The 24,224-nt window shown below is 43.5% G+C and overlaps 1 protein-coding gene across 1 annotated transcript in view; it reads right to left on the reverse strand.

The window, feature by feature from the left end:
* Window positions 1-24,224, reverse strand: part of MED1 (Mediator complex subunit 1) — a 39,861-nt gene that overhangs the window by 10,212 nt on the left and 5,425 nt on the right. The window contains exons 3-13 of the mRNA XM_050187967.3: window positions 23,031-23,109; window positions 18,042-18,096; window positions 17,843-17,972; window positions 16,244-16,272; window positions 16,100-16,171; window positions 13,964-14,038; window positions 13,665-13,732; window positions 12,457-12,543; window positions 6,834-6,948; window positions 5,378-5,502; window positions 3,835-3,941 (exon numbers count right to left, since the gene is read on the reverse strand). Of these exons, the coding sequence (XP_050043924.2) occupies window positions 3,835-3,941; window positions 5,378-5,502; window positions 6,834-6,948; window positions 12,457-12,543; window positions 13,665-13,732; window positions 13,964-14,038; window positions 16,100-16,171; window positions 16,244-16,272; window positions 17,843-17,972; window positions 18,042-18,096; window positions 23,031-23,109 (942 nt within the window). The remainder of the gene's footprint in view (window positions 1-3,834; window positions 3,942-5,377; window positions 5,503-6,833; window positions 6,949-12,456; window positions 12,544-13,664; window positions 13,733-13,963; window positions 14,039-16,099; window positions 16,172-16,243; window positions 16,273-17,842; window positions 17,973-18,041; window positions 18,097-23,030; window positions 23,110-24,224) is intronic.

Genomic DNA, 24,224 nt, shown 5'->3' on the forward strand with positions numbered 1-24,224 from the left:
GAAGAAGAGTTAATGGCAGTCAACTAACCCCTTTGCGTTGCTTCCGCTCCTTCTTCAATGACTTGCACTGCAAAGGCTACGGCAGAGCAGGGTGTGCCCACAACACTACGCCTACTGAATGTCACCTTGGCGCACAGCTGAAATTTGATTTTGCATGTTTACAGAGATGCCACTACTTCCAATTATGGCAGCTGTGATGCGCCAAATGCAGTTGCCCTCAGTGAGCCACACTGCACTCAGCCAGTGGATAGCGCAGTCAGCTGCACCCTGCGGCAGCCGCGGTATCTAAGCTATGCAGCAGACCTCAGCTGCATGCAAGTGCAGTGCGTATGAGCAGCGTTTTCTTTGTGCACGACAGGGCTTGAGTGCACGTTTGCACTCATATGCTACAGTCTAGCCATGCTACGTTGTGAGGAACGACTTTGTCCTGCACCAGTTGGACCAACGGGTAGTAGAGACACCCAATTTGTGCATTATGAAATGTTATCAATAGCTCAATATGAAGCAAAGTCTGCCAAGGCGTCTAACCAGGAATGGCCAGGAGTGAGCCGGCAAGCATGCGTGTGGTCTTACCTTAAGTTTCGCTTGGTTTGAAGCTGGTTGACTGTTCAAAACTAGTCGAAATTAGCGAGATCCAGCAGCTTTGACACCTATAAGCAGGGTGGCCAAAGTTTAATTCCTACACAGGCAGCCGTGGCCGAACTTGAGGAGATGATAGTCTGCTTCTTCCGGAAGTATGTAATAATTATCGAAATATAACAACAGATTTTTGCTTACTTCAGCCTGTTTATTAAACTACGTCAATAAATATACATGGTAACAGTAGGAAGAAGCGCATTGATCCAAACACCCTTCTTAATTGACGTCAGCTATTAGTCAACAGCAGCCGTGTATGGGAATCAGCTATATTACGTAATAAAGTGCACAAAGAAGAGTGAGGAGCAGGCTTCTGTTGAAAAGAGAGCATTTGAGAAAAAGGCGACTTTGCACTCTGCCTGCAAGCTCCACGCACCATGCACAACTGCAAAATTTCACCGAGATGTTCACAGCAGCGTATGCTAACTGACAACTGTGTTTTTTCACCGATCCCAAGGGGTGGTTTTAGGACGCCTTTAATGCAGGGCTCCACCAAAAATCTGTACTATGCATGCACATCACACAATCATCATCTCATTAAATTCCTTGCATCCCAGCGAGATGGCACTACTTTGCATTTTGTAAGGCTGTAAGAGCTGAAAGGGGGAATGTTGGAGATGGTGTTGCCGTCTGTGCATCATCTCAACGAAACGCCTCAGCAGTTGGTCAGGAAAGCGACCAGCATACACTTTGTGGTTTTGACTAAAGCCCCTCCATCCACACCCCAGAGTTGCTTTTGCTAAGTAGCGCCAACCTTTGATGTGCACCGCTGTGCCCCAATTCATCGCTCATACCAGTTTCGCTTTCGCAATTTCCACTTCCAATGTTTCCATTTCCGGTCGTTTCACTTCCGAATTTCTGGTTCGTGAATTTTCGCTTGTTGCATGCTCGCACCTCTATGCTTCAGTGACATCGCTTCCACTTAAAACCAGAAGCTGGGACTATGCAGAAGCTGATGGGTTAGCAAGGGAGGAGGGCGGAGGAGGGTAGGTTGGCGGTACTTAATCTGGTTTGCAAAAACGTGTATGGAGTGGCTTCAGTTTGGACATACGCACGCGAGCAATCTTTTTGTTTTCCACTGTCACAACCCAACATTCGTCATGGACAAGCCACCTTTAATCATCATCACTGAATTCAAATCAGTGAACTTGAGCAGTGCCGTGTCATGAGCAATGTGTGTGATTGGCACCATAAAAATAATATAAAGAGTGATCAGGGATGAAGATGCATGGAAAGTCTGTACTGTGTTTTCATTTCATTCATGCGGGTGCTTTTGCATCAGTGGCGGTGCACGTGTATGGCTCATGTTGTGCTTTCGCTCACAAAACACATGTCATGTGATATTGACACAGTTTCACCACATATGGACTCACTGTCATGTCGGATATGTAACTATGATGCCTGGTAGCCTCTGAGGTGCTGTTTCAGCTGCACAGCAGCACAGGCCTCATTGCGTGCTTGCTATTGCTGCCATTGCTTTGCCCTTTGAGCAAAACTTTAATTAAAAAAAGACTGCGCACATTCTTGGGCTTGCACTTGTGAATAATGAAGCTGCCACTGCTTCTTAGAATACACATTTCTCTTTTGTGCTATGACCAATACCTTTATAAGCGGGATCAACCAATTATTTCACCCTATACGGCATCAGCAATGACATTACATCAGGCATGACAGCTGGCATCAGTGGCAGCAGCCCATGGACGCAAGCCATTTAGTGATCGCTTGTGACCAATTACTCGCAAGCCTAAGTTCGTGCACCCACGCACAACATTCCATATCTTCTAAGAGACACACGAGCGGTGGTTGTCAACGAGTCCCACCAGTCCTGTCAATGCTTCTTTATTACTCTCGGGCACATTTGTCAGACGTCAACCTTGAATGATTACCACATGTGTTCTGCAGAAAGAAAAACAAATTTATAAAAGAGCAATAGGGATTAGATTGCTATCAATGCCCTGTCTCGGCTGAGGTAAATAAATGAGTTGAGGATAAATATAGAAAGTAAACGTTTCACTTTTCATATCTCCATTCATAATCGATTAAAAAAATTTATTCAGGATCATATTCCCTGTAAAACATCACAATCATTTCAGAGTGTTTCTCTAGAATGAATAAAAGGTGCTTCAGAGTCTATATAATCTCAGCTCACAAATGAACAAGAAAGCAACAAAATATAAGCACTAATGTGACAAATGGTGGCAAGCCACAAAAGTTGCCTTGCCATTTAGCAGAAAGACAGGACCATATTCAATACTTGTACATGGCACTCAACTGCGTGCAATTACAGTTTACCCTCTTCCTGCCATGAACAAGCTGTGCTTTCCTTCAACTTTTGCAGTGTTCTCTCTGAGGCTGCACTGATCTCACTCTCATCAAGCGGGAACAGGAAAGACCTTGCTGGTACAGCACTTGGCACATACACATTTTCCTATTATCTGCCAGCCCATTTTTTAGGGCCTTGGACTTGAACCCGTCTATGGTGCCTTCGCATCTACAGCCAGTACGTACCTTGAGTTGCTCCTTCTTCCAAATGCTAAACCGAAGAGTGGTGCCTATCGCTTGTGCATGGTCATACTGCGTCAAGCCACACTTATCAGATGCCCAAGCTGATGGAGATTTCCCAAGCTCTCACGAGTGGGCCTACTGGCTATTGCGAGAGAAAGCATAGCCGTGGGGACTTTTCCTAGCAACGCATTGCAGGTAGCCATCTTCCCAATACAACATGCTAGCAACGTCCCTGTCTGCATTTTCCACCGTTGACGTGAGAGCCCCTTTGATACCCGCGCAAGTCCGGGCGTTTGTGCAGTGTTGGGTGGCAAATAAACAAATAAGAGACAAATAAGCAGTTTGTGTTAACTAAGGGCAATTCGGTGTTTTCTTGCGTGCGCAGTGCTCGGTACCCCACTTGTGCGGCCTGAGTGTGCGCGGCGGTGCGCTAAATTACACCAGGCGATGGCTGACTTGGCCCTGTGGCTCGCTAAGACCGCACCCTGGTCTGGTATCTCACATACTCCTGTGAGATACCAGACCCCTACAAAAGCTGCACTCATTTTACGTCTTAATTGCCTAATAAATTTGAGAACGCCTAGAAAAACATCAAAGTATAGCCAACTCCTCCTTGCAAGTATGACCTCCATGCACAACTACTGCCTTGCAAAGATTATGGGAGCGTGCATCCTGTAACGATTCTTCTCTCACCACATTCAGGCCACGATCACTTGAAGCAGTGAGCTTCCCTTCTGATGCCTGGTTGATGATGAGGGACAGGAGAGGTTGTGTAGTGCTGGTGTCAGCACACTCGATCACTGCATGGCAACCAGAAATCACAATGAGAGCAATGTCTTCCTTCTAGTACAAATGCACTGTGAATATTCTGCCTGCAGAGAAGCCCAAGATTACAAGTCAATTGGCGTATTTTTGCACCTAAAACGCGCACCAATATTACTAAAATATCAGCAGTAAAGTGGGGGTGTAAATTGTATGCGAATTTCGTCATGAAGTGTGACTTCACAGCAGCGCACACCACGCTGCCGTGAAGCCACACCTCAAGGCAAGGTTCTCTGCCGTTCAAAGTTTCGTTATCTCCAAGGGATAAAATTCCTCCCCACCCCTGCATGTTGAAGCTCCCTTCTCCTTCATGGTCGCCCATTCTCCTCTGCTTTATGGGTCGCCATTCTGCATTTAGTAGTTAGCAAATAGCACATGCGACACTGGCAAACTCATACATCATTCCTTCCCCGGTGCTCCCTCAAGTCTGCGTGAAGTGTTTCGAGATACAGTGGCGAGCCAAATTATCGTTGGGATTTCGGCTTGGTCGCGTTTGCTCCATCGCCGTTGCTGATGCGAGGGCTTTTCCGCCTGCGCCGTCATCCACTGTCGTGCAAGTGCTAGCTGGGAAGTGATCTGATTCAAGTCGGGTATCATGTGAATAATTCATCTGCAATAACGTCCGGCGTGTGAATCCAGCTTTGTAAGCATCACCGAAGAATGGCGGATTGGAGCTGCTGGCCAAAGATACAACGTAGACAAGCCGTGCATCCACGAATGGAGACTGTTTTTGGAAATATTTGAGCAGTGATGTATGTGGCTACTTCTGCAGATTATATGCATTTTTTTCCTTTCTGGGCTGTTGTAATTGGGGGTGCGGATAACACGCAGTGGCGGGTTATATGCGCAGAAATACGGTATCACCAGAATGTTTACACTACCACAGATGATGATTTATCATGCTTAGTAACTGCCATATTATTTTTACTGAACATAATAAGTAGTAGGCGCTCAAGATGAATCAGGTATGCATGTATAAGCTAATACCATCAGAGATAGGGCGTAACTTGAGCAAGGAGAGGACTAGGCATACAAGGTGTTCTAAGCCCCCCCTGAACCTTTCCACCATTTGGCGCAGTGCACTCACTTCAAAACAAGGCCTCATAGGTTGCCTGCCTGTGCATATAAAGCAGTGAAGACCTCCACTAAAGGATGTGCGCATGCTGCACAGCTTAGGATCTGCAAGCTTTGATGCAGCTACAATGTACCCAGAGTGACATTTTCCGTATAACAACTTAAGCTACCAACTATGACACCAAGTTACTTCTTGCTTAGCTTTTCAAATTACTTTTCCTTCATGTAACAGAGCAAACAATTGTATAGAATGTATGCAGCTTTTGATATGTTTTCAATCTTGCATGGATTTTGCTTCAAACCTTCTATTTACTGAGTCATGCAGTAAAACAGAGCTTACATGTGACAGCATGTATCTTGCGAACCAATGCCACAGCCATGGGGATGGGCTTGGGCAGCTTGAGCACAAAGCTTGCTGGTAGCATTGTGCTGTTGAGGTTGCTCAGGGCAGCAAATGATGGGAGGCTGCAAGGTCCAAGCAGCAATGTTAAAAGAACAGTAATTAGAAATATTAAGTTCGGCTAACAGGAGAGTCAAATGCCTTGATTCACAAATAGGTCAGTTTTATTACCAGTAGAATCGTGATAAGGTATAAAAAAAAAGCTAAAATGAAGGACGGGGGACTGCACCGCATAGAACTTCATACTCCAGCGCCAGCTGATTTCATAGGTTTTACAAGCACTAGCCCTGGTGCACCGGTAAAGAAAAAGAAAGCATTTAATTAAAACCAAGCAAATGCACAGACTTAAAGCTTTCATGGGTTTTCCCTGCATAATAACCCCCTTTTTAAGGTAATCCTAAAAGATGTATGCAACATTCTAAGAAACCCACATCAAATACTTCAGCAGCAGTTAATGTTCATCTCATAAACATCTATCGCTAAAGTGCCGTTGCTCATTAGGGTGCAAATATTGTCGATATCCTGCACGAGTACAGCAATTTTTGAGATTCTAATAAAGTAACACACCACAACATCGCACGCACCATACTCTCTCCTGAGCCACTGACGTTAACCATCACAACCTTGCATTATGCTGTCAACAAAACACTTGTGTGCTGTCCTATCTTTTCCACTAGGAACACTCTCTTCCCCCGAGCCACATCTGCTCCAAAGGGCATCAGTGCATACACCTTGAGCACTTAATTATAGTCCTATTTGCTAGATGTGCTTTTCAAGGCATAAAGAAAATATTACAGAGGTTCAACTTGATGCATAGAAAGTTTTATCCGAATGCTTTTATTCCTCTGTCTGCAGCAATCTGTCACAATTTGCAAACACGTTTCTACAGTATAAAAGACCATTTGATAGGCAATCAAGCAAAACTTTAGTTGTTAATTATACGTATTTATTTACCCAGGAGAATGTCTAAAAGTACCCACAGTATGTCCACACTGCATGTGATATATGTGCGAAGTTTCATCTCGCTACTTTAATTTCTCTGCCTGTGGAAATCATTTAAAACCATTTAGCAAGCTGTGGAGACTATACAAGGGATGAACCTATATGCAAGAGACAAGCTGCAAAACTTGCATTAACTGCTCATGCAGTAGAATGGCTTAATACATGAATATAATGCGAAATCCTTGACATCACATTTACGTCATTGATGCCACAGTCTGGAAGTGACATTCAAAATGGAAAGGTTGGCCTTCATCATCTTCTCTGATACACAAGTGTTTTCATAACAAAAAATTCAGATTGAATTAAGAAGTGATAACCGGCAAGCATCCAGTGATTCAGTGTTCCTTCTAGTGACCTTTTAAACAAGGCACTTTCTTTAGAAGCGAGTACTCACTTTTTGCCTTCAGGGGTGTTGGTGACGCTGATGAGGGATGTTGTTTGGAGCTTGTGTGAACCTGAGCTTTCGATGCAGACAGACACAGACTGACCAAGGCCCTTCTCCAGGATGGCTGTGAAAAATAAGAACAACAAAGTGCAGCGATGAGTGAAAAGCTGTTTAATTCTTCAGGATTAGATCCCACTCACAAGTGCAGAACGATGTTCAGTTTACCCATGCATGCCTGAAGACTGGAATCACATTTCTGCCTAAGAGAAACTATTAAAAATCAACTATATTTAAAAAATGCTACATATTAGAACCTCGTTCATAGTATGATCCTGTTTCATATGATTTCCCAGCATCAACGTTCACGATCGAGAACACAAACAATGACCGAATACAGTTACCCTTCTTTTTTGCCATTAAACGTGTTCTCAGAAAACGTGATTTTCTGGCACCAATGTTCAGTACAATGCCAAACTTTGATCGTTTGGTATGTTTGTCGGCCGCTAGGTCCCGTGTGAACACGAAAACGTGCGAGGCACGGGCAATCTAGAGCAGTAGGAGCCTGCCATGACAGCTTACCCGCAGTACTCGCCGCCTGGATCACGTGAAAATGCTGGCATGGACTCAGTTCTCTCTTCTAGTACCAGCAAATCTCCTCGCGGGTCATCACACGCTGCATTCACAACTATCACCACCAACCCTATTGTGATAAGCATCTTCACCTAGCTGTTCACAGGTAGTGTGGAGTAGTGCCATTGGAAGTGTACAGCCCACATTTAATAGTCAATAACCCAAACCAGGTGCCTTTCCCTGCTGCAGGCGGTTCAAAGTGAGCTTCAGGTTTAGCTCTGGTGGCACCATATTCCAGCGTTGCTCACCAGCTCGATTTCATTTTGGTTTCCCATAGCCGTCTTAAACAGCTATGCAATGGAAAAACAGCAAAGCGCATCTCGGGCCACCACATCAGCTAGGCGCGCGTCAGTGTCTCGTGCAGCAATTATTCTTGCAGAGCAGACACATCATAACTTCCCGCCAAAACGCCTTGCCTGATCAACCCGCTGGACCAGGCTGAACTTGAGGAGCATGAACATAAGCTTGCCGAAGCAGCAAAAATGACCAGTATGTGCGCCTTGGGCTGCTCGGGCCCTACCAGCTTAGTGCGTATTAGCACAGTGTGCTGCAGCAATTCGAACAATGCTTCGCATTAAGTAGATGTCAACTTTGAGGGCAAAATTTTTTTTGCGGCTTTGGATTGTACGTTTTCCCGATTTAGTATATTTCCTCTAGCGTTTTCTTTTTCCAAAAACATACGAATGAGGTTCTACTGTAGCTGATATGGTATCATTGGGGCACTTTGCACCTGCCAATATAATTCTCTTTTGTTAAGTGTCAATGTTGTATTGCATTACCATATGCTTAACTTCTTTGCTCCCATCATAGGCGGCTAACTTGCTGCGGTGGCATTATGGTGATGGCATTCTGCTGCCAGCATAAAATCATGGCTGTGGCTCCTGGCCACGACAACCACATTTTGATGAGCGTGAAATGCAAGAATGCTCTTGTAGTACTTAGGTTTAGGTGCACATTAAAGAACTCCAGATACTAAAAATTATTGTGAAGCCCTCCCATGTGGTCTCCCTCATATCACCATTGTTGCTTTGTGTCTGCATCCAGTGTCTGTATTACAATTCGCCAATTCCAATTTTCATAGAACTGAAATGCAAAGGCACTTATGTACCACACCCTAAGGAATGCTAACTGACCACAATCAATAGTGGGCCTTTCGCTATGGCACCATTGTACTATATATTAGAGGCGTTCAAATACAAAATAGCAGATTTCGAATCAAATATCAGAAAATTTAACACAAACGTTTATGATTGTAAATTTCCTGCTAGAGACACAGTGCTGCACAAGCAAAGGTGGCTAATCACATTACTTAACAAGAATATTACTAGCTATCAGTAACTTAGATACCTATGATTCCAGATGTATAGCACGCGCTACTCCTATTAAAGGGACATTAAAGGTAAATATTAAGTCCAGCGAAAGTGATAGAATAGTGTTCAAAAATCTCCAAGGCAGCAATATTATCGGGACCAGAACCTTAATAATCGAGAAATTGAGGTAAATGCAGGACAGGATTAGAGACTCCCCTGGGACATTCAAGCACTTGCCCAATGACGAAAGCACTCCTCAATTAAATTCTGTCATTAGTACTCAACCACTCCTTTCAAAAAACATCCTTGTATTGTATTTTAAGACGAAACAAAACACTACCTGTCCAGTTCTATTTCATTTTTAGAAAAAAGAACTCATTGAAATTACCTTTGACACCAACGCAGGCGGTCAAAAGGTTTCGTTTTCGCTCAACTCCGCGTCGCCCATGCTTTCGCGTTTCAGTAGTTTCGTTATAGCGTAGTGCTACGCTGGCTTTGCTGGCTCGTGAAAATCGCACCAACTACAAGTAGCAGAGAATTCAACTTCCATAGGATGTCACAGGATGCCCGAACGGTCTATGCCACTTGACCAAAAAGCAGCTGTGTAGCGGAATCCGCCGCTCTGTCGCTCTGTCTTGGCTCGGTACCGCTGTCTGTCGGGTGCCATTTGATTGACCGACGGCAGCAAAGGATGTATGCAACGTCAACACTCCCCCGGTTGGGTGGTGGGAGATATGAATTTCGAAAATGGTATTCAGACCCTTCAGATGTAATTTTCTCATAAACTAAGTTGTTTCTTGGCACAAAACAAACGTTACGAGGTTTCTGGAATGGTATTTAAACAGTCCACGTTGACTTAATATTTGCCTTTAGTGTCCCTTTAAAAGGAACACCAAATTAATATGCCAGCTCTGACAACTCGGTTCGAATGCGAAGGTCTGAAAAATATTTTCATTGATAGGATGTCTCTCAAATAGAATCAAGTGCTTTTTTCCCTCTGAAGCTGAAGAAATATAGAAAAGTTGTCGTAAGTATCAAGTCGTTCAAGTACCTAAGTCCTAAGTACTAAAACCCAAAGTACCAATGGGGTTTTCAGTTTATTAGTGGATCATATGGTGCTTAATGGCAATCTTCTATTGTCTGTTTTGCTTTCCAGTTTTCTTCTAGAAAACAAAAGGGGATTTTTCCATCTTTATGGCAGGTGGTTGCTTTGGGTCAATGTGAGCTCGTTGAAGCCAGACAGACAACAGCGGGGAATGCACATCATGTGACTCAGCACCACCCTGGTCCACCTTGGTCAGTGCTGATGGGAAAGCGTTCTCAAATCGGGAGGCCCATGGCAAGTTCGTGCGACATCTCCCCCTCCCATTCCCTCCCCTCCTTTTTTTTTTCGTCTGCGTTTATCTGCCTATTATATAAATGTGCCTGCTGCCGGGGATCAGTGTAATGTCACATGATATTTTGGAGCACACCATGCACTAAACCCAAAGCTAGTCTCGTGACGTGTCGCTTGAAGCTCTGATAAGAAACCATTATGCACCTACAAACAGCATTCAGAACGCTGGGCCATCGTACGGTATATTTTGCTAAGATGCCAGTCATGAACAACGGTCATCCTGTACACTCGCTTTCATTGGTCTCACACACCTCGTGACTGAGGCGCCAATATCAAGCCAAATTCTAAAGCTGACTTATCAGCCTCCGAAAATAACCCCACGAAAGCATGGATAATTAAGAAGGGGCCTTCTGGTGCACCAAGTGAACGCTGGTTGTGGTCCAAGGACCGAGTCAGAGCACAGACTTGTCAAAATTCAACAAAATATATTGTTCAAATAAGGCAGTTACATCCACACATGCACATTTTGGCTAAGTACATCACAATGCAATTCAGATGGTTATTAACAAAACTCTTGAAAATAATTAATGACAAGCACTAAGAGTTCAACATGTACATTACAGAATGAATAGGTGCACTAAGTGTCCACTCGTATTCACCCATGTTGGTCTTGAGCCAGACGTCCTCGGCATAGCTCATGGCAAATATAAAAGAAGGAACTTCTTCCGGAAACGCAGACGTTCAAGAAACTCGTCAGCCAGCTTGTCGGTGAGTCCTCTTCTTCTGCGCGTCCTGCACGGTCCGATCTCTGATCTCTCCGATTCCAGCACAGTGCTTTTATAGGCTCCACTGGTGTTTCTCGAACTTTCTGACAGAGTCGTTCTCCCATAGCATGAACAAAGCCTGGGAATCTTCTAGACATTTCTTGCATTTTCAGCCGCAGCCACAGTGACTCATCCATCAGTGCACGCGTGGGCTGTGCCCCTCTCACTCTCCTCGCCGTGTGTCAAGGTTCGAGAGAGTGCTTAGGCATGCGCCCTCTCTCTCTCTGAAGCTTCTAGTAGCCGTTGATTGTGTCAGTTGTTTGTGGAGTATGCGCTCTCTCCCTCCGTCGAAGCTGTCATGGGGCCGAGGTGCTGCTTTACTGGCTTCGGTGATACGCAGCTCACACTCTGATTACATGCACATTTGTGACAACTGGCGAGGCAGTTTGTCGGCTTTCTTAGGGTTGTGAAAGTGCTGTGAATAGGTGTGCGTTGATTCGGTATGAAACCGCAACTTTTGTCGCCAACACCCGATGAAGCATCTCTGATTAGGCCTAACGAGCTAGACAGTGTGGCCGTGATGAAAATTCGCCACCGGCGGATGTGATAGTGGGCTACAAACCATAGCAGAAAGCTTGTCGCTATTATATTTGGACAGGTGGCTCATCAGTGATCATTCGCGAGATCACCCATACAGTGTAGTTGACGGCCATTGAAGCGGCAGTCGGGTGCTTGGTCGACCAGTCAGCAACTACCGTGAGCATGCTTGCCAAGTTCGTCTGTGTGCTCGCATGTGGGTAGAAGTTGTGAACGGCACGAATCTGCATGCGTGAACACTGAACTCGCATATCTGATACAACCAGCATGCCTTTTGAGGGATAATCAGCCTGATCTTCACATGTGCTTCTGTGTTTTGCACACGTGCTGCTTTTGTTGTTCCCTGTGTTCGCATACCTGGCCAAACCTTGTAATAATAGATATTACGTGCCGTGGGAACGCTGTGCCACGAACCACGGCTGAGTCATTCACCGTATGCACCAATTATTTGAAAAACAGAATAATCAAGAAATCGAATATATGAGAAATCATAAAGTAGATATTCGATTCAAGAATCGAACTATTCGAACATTCACTATTCAATTCCAAACCGAACATTCAAGTGCTATTCGCACACCCTTACTATATATGCACTGCTGTATGACAGAAACACCTACTTATAATATTTTTAATTACGAGTACTGTTGTATGACAAGTTGTGAAGCAGTTAAATACTTTTAGAACCACGCATATTATTGGGTCTCCATTAAGCTTTCATGTGAAAAGTGGCAGCAAAACAAGAAATGATTGCAAGGAGAACAGGTTAAGAGGTAGTGTGTAATATCATAGATAATCGCTGGCCTCTTCAATTAGTTCTCCTCATGAAACATTTCCCTGCACAGAAACGAAAATACTGCAAATGCTCCACCTGGCAGTCTTTCATTTTAGGATTTGAAATGTGCACACGCTCAATGATATGGTACTTGTAGGCTTCACAAGCACCACACACCACGCAAAAGAAAGAGAGATGAAAGTAGTAGCAATGAAACACTTGCCTTCGACAGTGAGTGGGATGGAAGACTTGCTGTCCACATCAAGTAAGTCGTAGGGAGAGATAAAGAATGTGAGCTTCATGGGGTGCCCTAAAAGAAAAGAAACCCACAGGGGTGAAAGGCAGTACCAGTGCCGCAGCTTCAGAGCCAACATTTTTTTTTTATACTGCACATAAAACTTTGCCAAAGAAAGGAAAGTGTATACAATACACTCCAAGCAGTACAGTGGAGCTTCATTACTACGAACACCACATTAACAACCTTTTCAGATTAACGAACTTTTCAGAAATCCGCTGCTGAATGCTTACAAGTCCAATGTAAAAATATTTCAGTACTAGGATCTTCTGAACACCGATCTTTTCAGAATAACGGTCGTTGTTCAGTTTCCGTGTCATTTTAACAATGCCTCAGTACTACAAACTAATATTCCGAAATCTGGAGATTCTTAGATTTCCGTGTATCCCTTATGGCAGCCAGAAGAGTAGGCTAGCAGACGGTAAGGCGCAGAAAGTGGACATCGCAGTGCATTGGTTCGCAAAACCTGCGACGGCGCCTAAGGTAAAAAGAGGCACGTGCCACGCTGGCACGCCAGCGCGGCAGGTGGCCCCTTTCCCCTGCTCTGCTTCATTGAGGCGTGCACATGACACGACGTTGCAGCCAATCGGAATTGAGGTGCCATTTCACTGCTACAGACGCTGGGTTTTTTTTTTCCCCTCAAGGGGCAATTTGATGTTCTTGCATTAAAAAGAGAAGGGGCAGGGGGATGGAGTTGGTCACACATAGGAGCTAGCTTTGTGCTGGATTAGCTGAAATTAACCAAATAGATGTCTGAAAGCTATCAAAGAAAAGATCACTGCATTGCGTTCCTATTTAAAAAGCAGTACACAACTTAACAACTTTATGTCTACAAGAAATATTCATTCGAACCGCTCATAACTAGCTGACATGTGAGGGTATACAAAGCAATAGTAATAAAAGCCTGTAGTATTCGAAAGAAGCTTGCCCACTGAGGTCCATTCACAGCATAATAGTATAATCAGCAGGCTTTGAGCACTAAAGTGCCTTTTCTGCTTTTGTACAGTATGGTGACATCCAAGGGTGCCGGAATGTGTATGGAGTGTTTGCCAGTGCAGGCACTCTGGTGGGCAGCAGTGAGTACTTCTCTATTCCTAGACCCGTAACCGTACTGTACATGTGGAGCTCGTGCTTACCTCCCTTGCGAGGTTGTAAAATGCCAACTGGAGACTTGTGAACAAGGTTGCTTGGCTCATTCATGAAGCTGAAAAGTAAAACAGGAAACAGTTAACATGACAATGGCCCTTTATGAAAACACAAATTCTTACAGGTGACCGAGAGAGTATATTGCCTCAACTCTAGACACTCTTTCCCATTTTAGTCATCATGAGAATGTAGTAAAATAAAGAAGTGCGGAATGCTTGGATTATAGAAAACACAGAATGCGGAATAAAAGAAAAGAACAACAGTATGTTTTGCCAACGTATTCTGATACCTCTGCAGCTGGGACAAAATACTCAAGTCGGTCTCCAGGGCCTGAAGAGCCAGGTACGCCTTGGTCTTCTGTTTTCTGCAGAAAGAAAAGACATAATAATGAGATGTTATCAACAGATTCCAGTTGCCAGAATCTCAGCCTATTGAGCAATTATCTATAATTAAAATTTCAGATAAAGATCTGCTATGTCTTTCTTTTTCGCCCAGTACTGATCATTCATGGATACCACATCATCCCTTGCTATCAGTCCTAGAAAGTGTCACATTTCACACAAGTCTGAGTGCTGCAGCTAGCATTACTGGGAAACCGAGAAAAGCAACAATGGTTTTACACCTGCATAAACTGCCTTTCTTTTCTCGAAATGGTAACATTCCTGTAAATAATGGCACATATTTGGCACTGACTAGGAGACAACTGGGTCAAGCCATGCTTTTTGCCAGTGTTTAATACTACCCTCAGCATAACTCTTTGGACAGATGTGGTTTTTTTCTCTGATAGATATTCTAGCTGGTGGTAAGCACCTTGTGCGTGCAGCTTTCCTGTGTCACAGTTTCTACCTTTCTTTCCTTGCACTTAATGTTTCCACACTGCATTATCTGGTATAGTGTGTGTTGTGCGGTACTGCATTACTGATTTCTGTAACTTGCTTTCTCCAAATCTATGTAGGCATCACAGTTAGAGATATCTTGCTGTGCCATAAGCACCAAAGACAATTGTGCCATATTTCTACAGATTAAGCCTGAACATGTTAATTATGTGTTCACTGCTTGAATTTTTACTAAATTTTCATGTAACAAGGTCCATTCACATAAACTTAGCCAACAGGGCCATTATGAGTAATGTACAGTAGAACCTCGATCATATGTACTGAAAAAAAAAAAAAAAATGAAGAGAAAAATGTACTAACCGAGAAAAAGCATGACCCGAAGCCACTAAAAAATTTGGCAGGCTCAACTGTAGTTGACATCTACATAAAGTGAAGCGTTGCATGAATCATTGCAGCACTAGATGCCCAACATGCACCGAGCTGGTGGTTCTCAAGTGGCCCAAGACATGCATTGTCATTCTTGCAACTTTGGCAAGCTTGCGTTTGCACTCCTCAATTTAGGCCTAGGTTAGTAGCTTCTTTGGGCCTGGAGACGGGAAGTTTTAATCCACCCACTGTGTGAGCAGCCTGGGATGTGCTTTGTTGTTTTACTATTTTGTAGTGTTAAGCCAGCAACTGGAAACCAAATGAAATTGAGCTGGCAGACGATGCTGGACTACGATGCCACCAGAGCAAAACATGACTCTCACATCGGGCCGTCTGCAACAGGGAGCAGTGGTGTGTTTGGGTTATCACCCATTAAAAGCGTGCAATGCACTTCAAACAGCACAATGCCACAAGCGCTGTGGAACAGATAGGTGAAGACGCTTATCGCAATACAATTAACGGCAATAACTGTAAATGGTGACATGCAACAACCCGTGAGGTAAACTGGTACTGGAAGAGGAAACCGAGTGCATGTCGCCATTTTCACATGATGCGGGTGGGCGAGTACTATGGCAAAACTGCTGTGGTGGGCAGCCTACTGCTCTCGAACGCACATGCCTCGTACCTTTTATTATTCACATGGGATGTAGCAGCAGGAAAATGTATCATGCAATCGCAGTTTTGTGATGTAAAGTACGTTCGTGACGAAAATTGTAAAAAGAAACATAACTGTGTTGCGTCATTTTTCGTTTTCTCCATCGCGAACATTGGCACCAGGCCATTGTACTAGGATTATATCAATGAGGTTTTACTATGTATGGAGAGCTAAAAAAATGGAAACTTTGATCTAGCAGCTATGTTTTAAACTTGGCAAAGGTTTCGGCTATATTTCTTCTGTATAGATAATAATAGTCTTCTCCTCGTGTTTAAAATTTAATGGCTTTGCTTTTCGTTTTGTGGAAACAATAACAAAATGAAAGAAAAGCTGACAGTGGAGAAAGGAAGCCAATTGTTGAGGTGCAAGTGTGCTTTTGTGGGATAAATGTATTCCGTACCATGAATCAAAAGCAAGAGGATCCGTGATGTGTGGGCACATAAAGCTAATTATTTAAGGCAGAATCAAATTTTTCCCCCTTTTTTTTTAAACAAAGGAGTGCACTCACTTGTCTGCATTCAGCTGATAGATTGATGCCAGCCCTTCAAGGTGTTTAGTGAACTCAGCGAAGTCTCCCCGCCTGGGTCAAAAATAAAAGAGCATATAACAAGAACACCAACGCACAGGCAAAACGAATGGTGACTTCACTCACAAAAGCACCTGCGTCAGCTCAGGACAGCTCTGTCACATGTGGGAGGGAGAGAGTAGGAAAACAAAAACACATCAGTCAGTCGCCTGTGAGAAGCAACATTGCAGTTTATCACAAAGAAATCTTCCCATTAACACTTTTTACTGTACAGCGTACTGCAAGAATGCTGATGCTGTAACTGTTAGTTTACAAACTAAACAAGAGGAAATGAGCAAGTCAAGAGACCTTATGTAAAGAGGTGGTCATGCTAGTTCCAAATAAAAAGAAAAAGCCAGCATACATGAAACAGCCAGATGTGATATTGCTTTTAAGAGAAAAAGGACAGGCTATTATATACACATTGGATAAGAGCACAGCCCTTACACTGATTCGCACACTGCAGTAGTTTAGCATTTGTGTTTGCTGTTGGTGTGCACCAAAACTAAATGGCAAGGAGCACTATTCAACTTGCAGATGCAATATAAACATGCAGTTTGCAAAATAAATACAGCGAAATACCAATAATTCTAACTGCTCTGTTGGTCCCGGCAAAGTCCCATGTACTATTCGAATAGAGAAAAACACCCACAAATTCAAAGTCCAAAAACCATGCAACGGTTATTTTGAACAAAATTTCTCACTCCCATCGATCGCTTGTGGACAAACCCGGGCCAAAGAAGAAGGCTCGATGCGTCGCTAGCTACTATAATGTCGCATGCTGTAAAAGCGGTGTGCGCCCTCCTTTGCCAACCGGCTTAAACAGAGCAGGAAGGAGATCTTAGTGCACACTTGATCCCATTACCACGCAGCTCACCTAACCGCCGCCCCCATTCCTAACGGGTGCTTCATCACGTCATCTCCAACATTGGGCCAGTGGGAAGATGACGCACATAAGCCACCATCCTTCTTAGCTCACCCTCGCATCCACAGCAAACTGGGCGCTAGGCATAATCTTATCGCACTTGGAGTTTATACGGAGCCTAGGCTTCCTCCGGCATATTGTGTCACGCACTGATTTAGGAAATATAAGATTTTCAAGGTGAGCCCAGTGATGGTTTTGGTTTTGTGCGCTGTAGCGCACAATTGATCGGCCACTATATTTAAAGGGGCTCTCCTTAGTTCTAACTCCGTAATATTCAAATAAATTTCTGGTCCCCTGAGAGTTCGAATTAACGAGATTCTACTGTAATGATGAACAATATCAGTTGTATATAGCACAGACAAATGAGAAACTGCACCAAAGCATTCCGAATATTCAACTTGTCATTCCTTTCTTTGTCGCTGGAAAGAGCTGAACCAACAGCACCTTAGAAAGTTGGCCAACATGGTGACAACTTGACCTACCTTCATCAATTCCTTGACTAAGATAGGTCCCCCTATCAAAATGTCATCGACCTTTGTGCGGCGTTTGGCTTAGTGGCATTTAGAAATCCAGGATTTGAGCCTTCTCTTTCTTGTTCAATAAAGATTTGTCGATAAATGAGAAGCAGACAAGACCAGGTGACGTAACAAGGATACATTGGAACCTCAAAATAGAAAAACTACAGTGTGGCATGGTATACACTCCGGTAGCTGGCAAGGTTATCCGCAATCTTGCCTTCCAGTGCAGGCGGTATCACTCACAAGGGGATCTCCATGATGGGAAATCTTGACGTCGTTCACAGTTCCACTGGTTTCCAGTAGGACTTCCACATAGAACATATCCGAGCTGATGAAGCACTCCTGGCCTCCAGGACCCGTTGTGAACATGAGGCTGGAAAATTCACATTATAAGAGCATGGCCCACAACAGTGTCTCCATAACAAAATATTGTGTAACTCACCCCTGTTGTCGTGTGATGGTGTCCAGCCTCTCTATCATGGACTGCATCGATGTCACTGAAAGCCAGAAATGGGCAGGGTCATGCAAAAAGGCTCTGGAAACACTGCTCCAGCTGGATCCCCCGATACAGGAAAGCAATCACTGGTATGGACCAACATTTGAAATTAAAAAAAAAATACAGCATTCTCGATGCAGGGGTGGGAAAGCCCAAAGTCGTTTAGTAGCAATTTTAGGAGCTGATAAAATTTCACTCTGGAGCAGCCAAATTCTAATTTTGGAGCAGTCTGTCACAAATATATGTTATTGGAGCAACACGGAGGATGTAAATTTTAAATTAGATCTTTATTATAATAAAGTGAGTTAACAGTCATAAAACCATGCATTCTGCAGCATTAAAAAATGTTGAAGAGCAGCCAAAAGGCATTCTTCATACTATTCTTGTATTAAGTGCTGGCAAAGTGACTGGAGGTGTTTTCCAACAGAAGTTGTGAAGAAGCTAAGGTTAGTGAAGACCAGAGTGGTTTATTCAAAGACATTTCTAGGTAATGTGACGGCACCAACTTGCTCAAACTAAGATTCTGCAGGTGGCTGACTTCACTGCCATTCGCGAGACTCACTGGAAGCACCTAGACATCTGTGACTCACATTGAGTGATAGGGTGTGAGCCCCCTGAATAAGGGGGATAATAGAGCGACATTCCTCCTCTCTTGGGGTCTCCTTTTCCGAGTCCCCACACCCTCTCAGTTTGCACTTTTTGATTGTGGCGATCACAATGCGCGGCGCAATCGACACTATCAGGATTCGTGAACACCATGACCGTGAGGCTGTGCACCATGATCATGAGCAACTGTCATGGCACTGGAACAAGTCCAAACAAAAAAACCAACGAAAGGCACAGCTGGCATATTGTGGGTTTTTGCGGAAACGATGCCAGCACAAACATGTGACTCTGCTCCAACTCAAAGCGCGGATCTCCTCACTCACCAGCTCGGGCAGCAAGATAAAATAATGTCAGTACTTTAGTTTTATTCAGGGGGCTCAATCATGTGCGGCTTGTCATGCCCACTGGTGATGAGAATCCGAAAGTTACTTTTACCCACCTTCCGACTCCAACTGAAGCCCCTCAAACTTCGTAAAGTAGCGACATGCTTTGAAGAATGCCGCCTCAGCGAGGACACCTCCCCTTTTCCCCTTGCCCATTCTCGCATTTCTATTGGCCTACTGACATCATGTGGCACCATGTGCTGGGTTCACACGTTACAGTCGCACTCCTCCGCCATTTCTGCTTCAGTAGCATCGACGAACTGGCGAGAAGCAGATGTTTGTGTATTTGCCCCTACGTGCACGTGGTGTTGTTTCTTTGTGTGCACCCTGAACTAAAATTTTGTGACAAAGGAGGCATTTCTTCATGGCGCTTCTGATCATTATGAGCTGCTGCACCTTTGGATGCCGAAATCGATTCAGTGAAGGCAAGAAGCTCTTCACTATACCATCCAGCAAGCACGATGCCTTAAAGAGAAAGACTTGGATTCACCGAATGGGTAGAGAGATCTTCAGACCAACATCCCTGGTGCGAGTTTCTGAGTCTCTCGTAATGTATGTGTTGAGGCTTGCATACAGTAAAACCTTGTTAATATGCACCCACTTTATAAGCAATTCCAGTTTAAATATAGTCGTAATGAATCCCCCACCCTGTCACCATTGAACCTACTGTATTGGCTGACCACTTAAGTAAGCCATAGTCGCTTAATGCACGCCAAACGGTTAGTGCATAGTATTTACTTCATGATCCAGTACATACAAGCATGGAATCGGCAAAATGTCATGCACACTGACCATAGACAGTGAAATTGCGGCATGCGGACCTTCCCCGGACTGCAGTCACCACCGATAGTGATGTCAAAACATGGTAGCCAGGACGTGTTTCCTGTTCCTATAGCATCTAGCATTTCCATGTCATCATCATGGACGACAATGTGGATGATGGCCCTCCCGTGTCTGACACGAATAGTGTGGTGACCGTCATGAGGGAGTTTGCAGAGAAGTGGGGCCTGCTAGAGAAATTGGCTAGCGGCGTTGATGAGTTTGAGGATGCTATCATCACTACAAGGGTGCCATGGCGGCAAGTGAAAATCAGATATTTTGCCAATAAAACTTGTCCGTCTGTGTGTTGAAGTGAGAATTAATATGTTCTTTTGGCTGATAAGGCTATGGCCACTCATCTGCCATTGTCAGTTAATTATTACATCGCTTAGTGCGTACCTGATCCACGTTACCCGCCAGCTACATAGGTATTAACAAGGTTTCACTGAAATTTGCTGCGCACTATAACTTCATAGATATGCCACAGTTTACCGAGTATCTTGTCCTTTCACTGCACAATTTTACACAGCTCCTGTGTGACATGTACTTTGTTTCTATCAACACTATGTTGATGTGTTCTGTGAGTTTAGCCTTACATACACCGATTGGCTCAAATTCGTGGAGATGTGAGGACACATGCAAAATCTTGATTACAGAAATTTTAACATTCAGCACAGTTCTTTTAATAGAACTTGTGCCTCAAGTGGCGTGAATGCTCACCTTTCCTCTTCACTTGTTCACTTTTTTTTTAGAGTGTGCGCAGCTTTCTTTCTGTGTTCATAGTTGGCGTTTGGTCAGTCGACTTGCGACACAAAGGTGCTGATGTAAAGAGTCCGTGCTCTCACACAGACGAGTTGTGGGGCACATTCATCACCGAACAATAACTCTGTAACTTTTTGATACTCATGTACTATGCATGTGAGCTTTAAAACGTCTAAAGGCTTATTTGAGGTAGTGGAGCACTCAGCAAGAAAAATGTGTGACCGCTCGCTTGTTTGTTTCATTGCTCATTCACTCCTTTATTCGTCGGCTCTTGTGTTCACTCGCATGTTTAATTGTTTGTTCAACTGTAGAACTCGTGCATCAACTATGTCTCTGAGATCCGCTATTTAAAATCATGAATACAAACAATGCTTATATTGGAAATAGTATAGTTATGTTTAGTGACTTGCATCTACAAGCCTGTTGTGTGTCATTGTTGGTAAATAAATATTGAATCAACTCTCAAGTTCTTTAGCCCTAACCACACGAAGTTTCTTATTGTTGTGTCATTTTGAGCACTATTACAACATCACTCAATTTCCCACAATGCAGGTGCGATTGCGCTGCCATCAAATTTACTCAACCCAAATCGCACAAACATGATTTCTGAAAGAGTGCAACTGTCCTCTGTGCATGTCCCTCAAAATTATTGAAGACGAAACTCAGTTAGCGAAATCAAGTCTGTCACTTCTTGCAGGGGTGTACTTACGCGTTATGAATCGTAGTTAGTCACTAATCTGGTAAACAATAAAAATAATTTTCTCAAAGGAAACTCACTATTCTCTTTTTTTCTTAGCCAAGGAGGAATGATGTTGCTGCATTCTCATTGTCGTATGCTAAAATAGTGATTGCATTATTTATTTAAGCAAAGTCTAGGCTAAATCACTAGCGGTGTGTATCTTTGTCGATTTAGAGGCACTGGAGACATAATGGCACATCTGCGCATCGTCCGAGCCTGTGTGAGTGTTTATAAGATTGGCGAGCATGCATGAAGACAAGCAAGTCACCGGTATTGTAGCTGTAATGCATTAACAAAGCTTCAGAGCAGTGACCGTTGATGCCTCCTGCCAGCCTATGTGCATCATAGCTGATACGCAAGGATGGCAAAATTTGTCTAGGTTGAAAGAGGGCTTAATGGAGATTGGGATGATAGCGTTCGATTCTGGAGCTGTAATTTACAACCATACGAAACAAAATATTGTGACATCGGTTTGACAAAAGTTGCACACCTAACTGTAGCACACACTATGCATTCGAAGTCTTCATTGACCAGCGTTAGCGCTTGTTTAGATACTTTCTTTGCAGAATACTTATCAAAGCAGCAAAAGATGCTGTTAATAAATTTCCAAAAGCCAGTCAACAGAATTTTTATGCTGAAGATGCTGAAGACTGCTAGTGCGAGCACTTAAAACACCGTCTAGCTATGTCGGTGAAAGGTTGTCTGCTACGCTGCAAGAGAGAGAGAACAAAAGTGTTGCTACTTTACAAAGTTTAAGGGGCTTTAAGACCAAGCACAGCACCACGCCAGCTGTGTCTGCCACTGGCTTTTGCTGACGCCTGCCAATTCCAAAGCTGCCAAAGATGCTCAGGCTCAGCGCGGTGTAATTTCAGCCATTTGTCACAACAATTTGCTTGACAATCAAAATGGCACATGTGTAAGATTCCCAACCCTGTCGATGTTAAAACCAGCCTGTGTAAGGCCACGTTTTTCACACCGAAGCGGTGCAAGTGGCATCTTCAGTCATACGCGATTATTCACCTGTCATAGACAAGGCTGCACACAGCCATGACGATACAACTACATGCGTGTCAGAAATAGGGTTGCAGAAGAGAGTGTATCAACTCTGCTTGCACTGCCTTTCCAGCCCTCGCTGTAGCTCTGTAGTGTGGCAGTAAATGTCCCCACATCTTTTCCTCCTTTCTTTGGGAATGGAAGAGCCCTAGTGCACTGTACAAGAGAAGCATGTTTCCCCATTTGCTGCCAGGTCTTTCAACCAACAACTTGAGCCAAATGTGTCTTGTATCAGCTCTGAATGATTTCATGCATCATTCACAGTCAAGTCATCAAGAGCAACAATGAACTAATATTTCTTGCAAGTTGCCACTTTAGTGACCGCTTCACAACGTGCTATGCATAAAAATAATATAAAAGGTTTTTTTTTTTTAATTTGGTGTTTGGGTAGCAGATCTATTATTGGCAAGTAGCTACACTATCAATGCAAGTATACAATCCTGCTAATATATGAAGACACTGCGAGTGCCATCAGTGTCATCCTCAATTCCTTGGTAAACAAGTTGTATACTTGATATGCTTGGTGTTTCTTAATATCAATATCAACAATACAGTGCCAATAAGTAGCCATACCTTTGATGGACTTCTGGATCATGTCAAGGCACTTCTGCAGCTGGCTGCGCTCGGCACTGTCCACCAAGTGGTGTTTTTCCTGTAATACAGTGGGAGGTGCCAAATGCAAGTGCTACATCTACTACTTCACACTTGCATTCATAACAATGCTTATCTACTTTTTATTAGTGCATTTAACCAAATAAACAATTGCACCTTTTCTGCTAGCCATCCAGCTTAGCACCATCAATCCAAGCAAGCATAATAAAAGGAAAAGTCCACTTTGAGTGCATTGATAAAATATCCAGTAACCTTCTATGAAACAAGGCTTTGACGGTGTTAAAAATGTTCCCCTGAAAGTGGGACATTCAAAACAAAAGGGAACTGAAAGAAAGACACAATCAACAACTTGAACTAGGTGAAGAGGAAGCCGGTGGAAAGCTCTGAGGCAATGAAAACCCTTATGAATTTTTCCTAATTGTCTTTTACATGTAGTACCACACATAATATTCATAAACTTGCTAGCTATAAATGACCCAAGACCTACTGTCTTGAATGGGTAAGTTAAATTTACATTTAGCTGAAAAAGAACCAATAAAGCGGAGCACCTTTGAACACATAGTTGGCATAGTAAAGAAAAAAAAAACTTTTTTTCAAGAACCATCGACAATGATTGTCAATGTGAGCAAATAAATAAAGGAATAATGCACTTAAAAACGTATATTTGTTGCAGTGAGGATATTTAGGTAGCGTATGTTGTTTCATTGCATAATTTCATAGAGAATAGAGCTGTTAACTAGTACATCTACAGTGGTGCTGGAGCTTCCTTCTGCACCCAGGAGAGAGGGCAGCGGAAGAAGAGGAATGCTGTCCAATCAAGGCGCTCCTCCACAGCATTTAAACCTTCAGACAACCATTCACTTATAAACACAACTCTCTAACAGACGATGTTATGAAGGCATGCCTACATTGTTGCTTGTGGCCTACTTTCACAACCTTTGCAAATTCCATGAAATGAAACTATACGGAATGAAATCTGATATACTTACTGTTGGTGTTCAGCAATGAACGCACCCCGCAACTCAGTTTGGCCCTTTGCATAGGTGCCTTTGTACTGTGGCAAAAGTCAGACTACAAACCATCTACAACAAAAATGCACGATAGAACTAGAGAAATCTATTTCCTTTAAAGATACAAGCCTAAGTAAATTCTAAT

This window comes from Dermacentor andersoni, chromosome 2, assembly GCF_023375885.2.
Source record: "Dermacentor andersoni chromosome 2, qqDerAnde1_hic_scaffold, whole genome shotgun sequence".
Classification (NCBI taxonomy): domain Eukaryota; kingdom Metazoa; phylum Arthropoda; class Arachnida; order Ixodida; family Ixodidae; genus Dermacentor; species Dermacentor andersoni.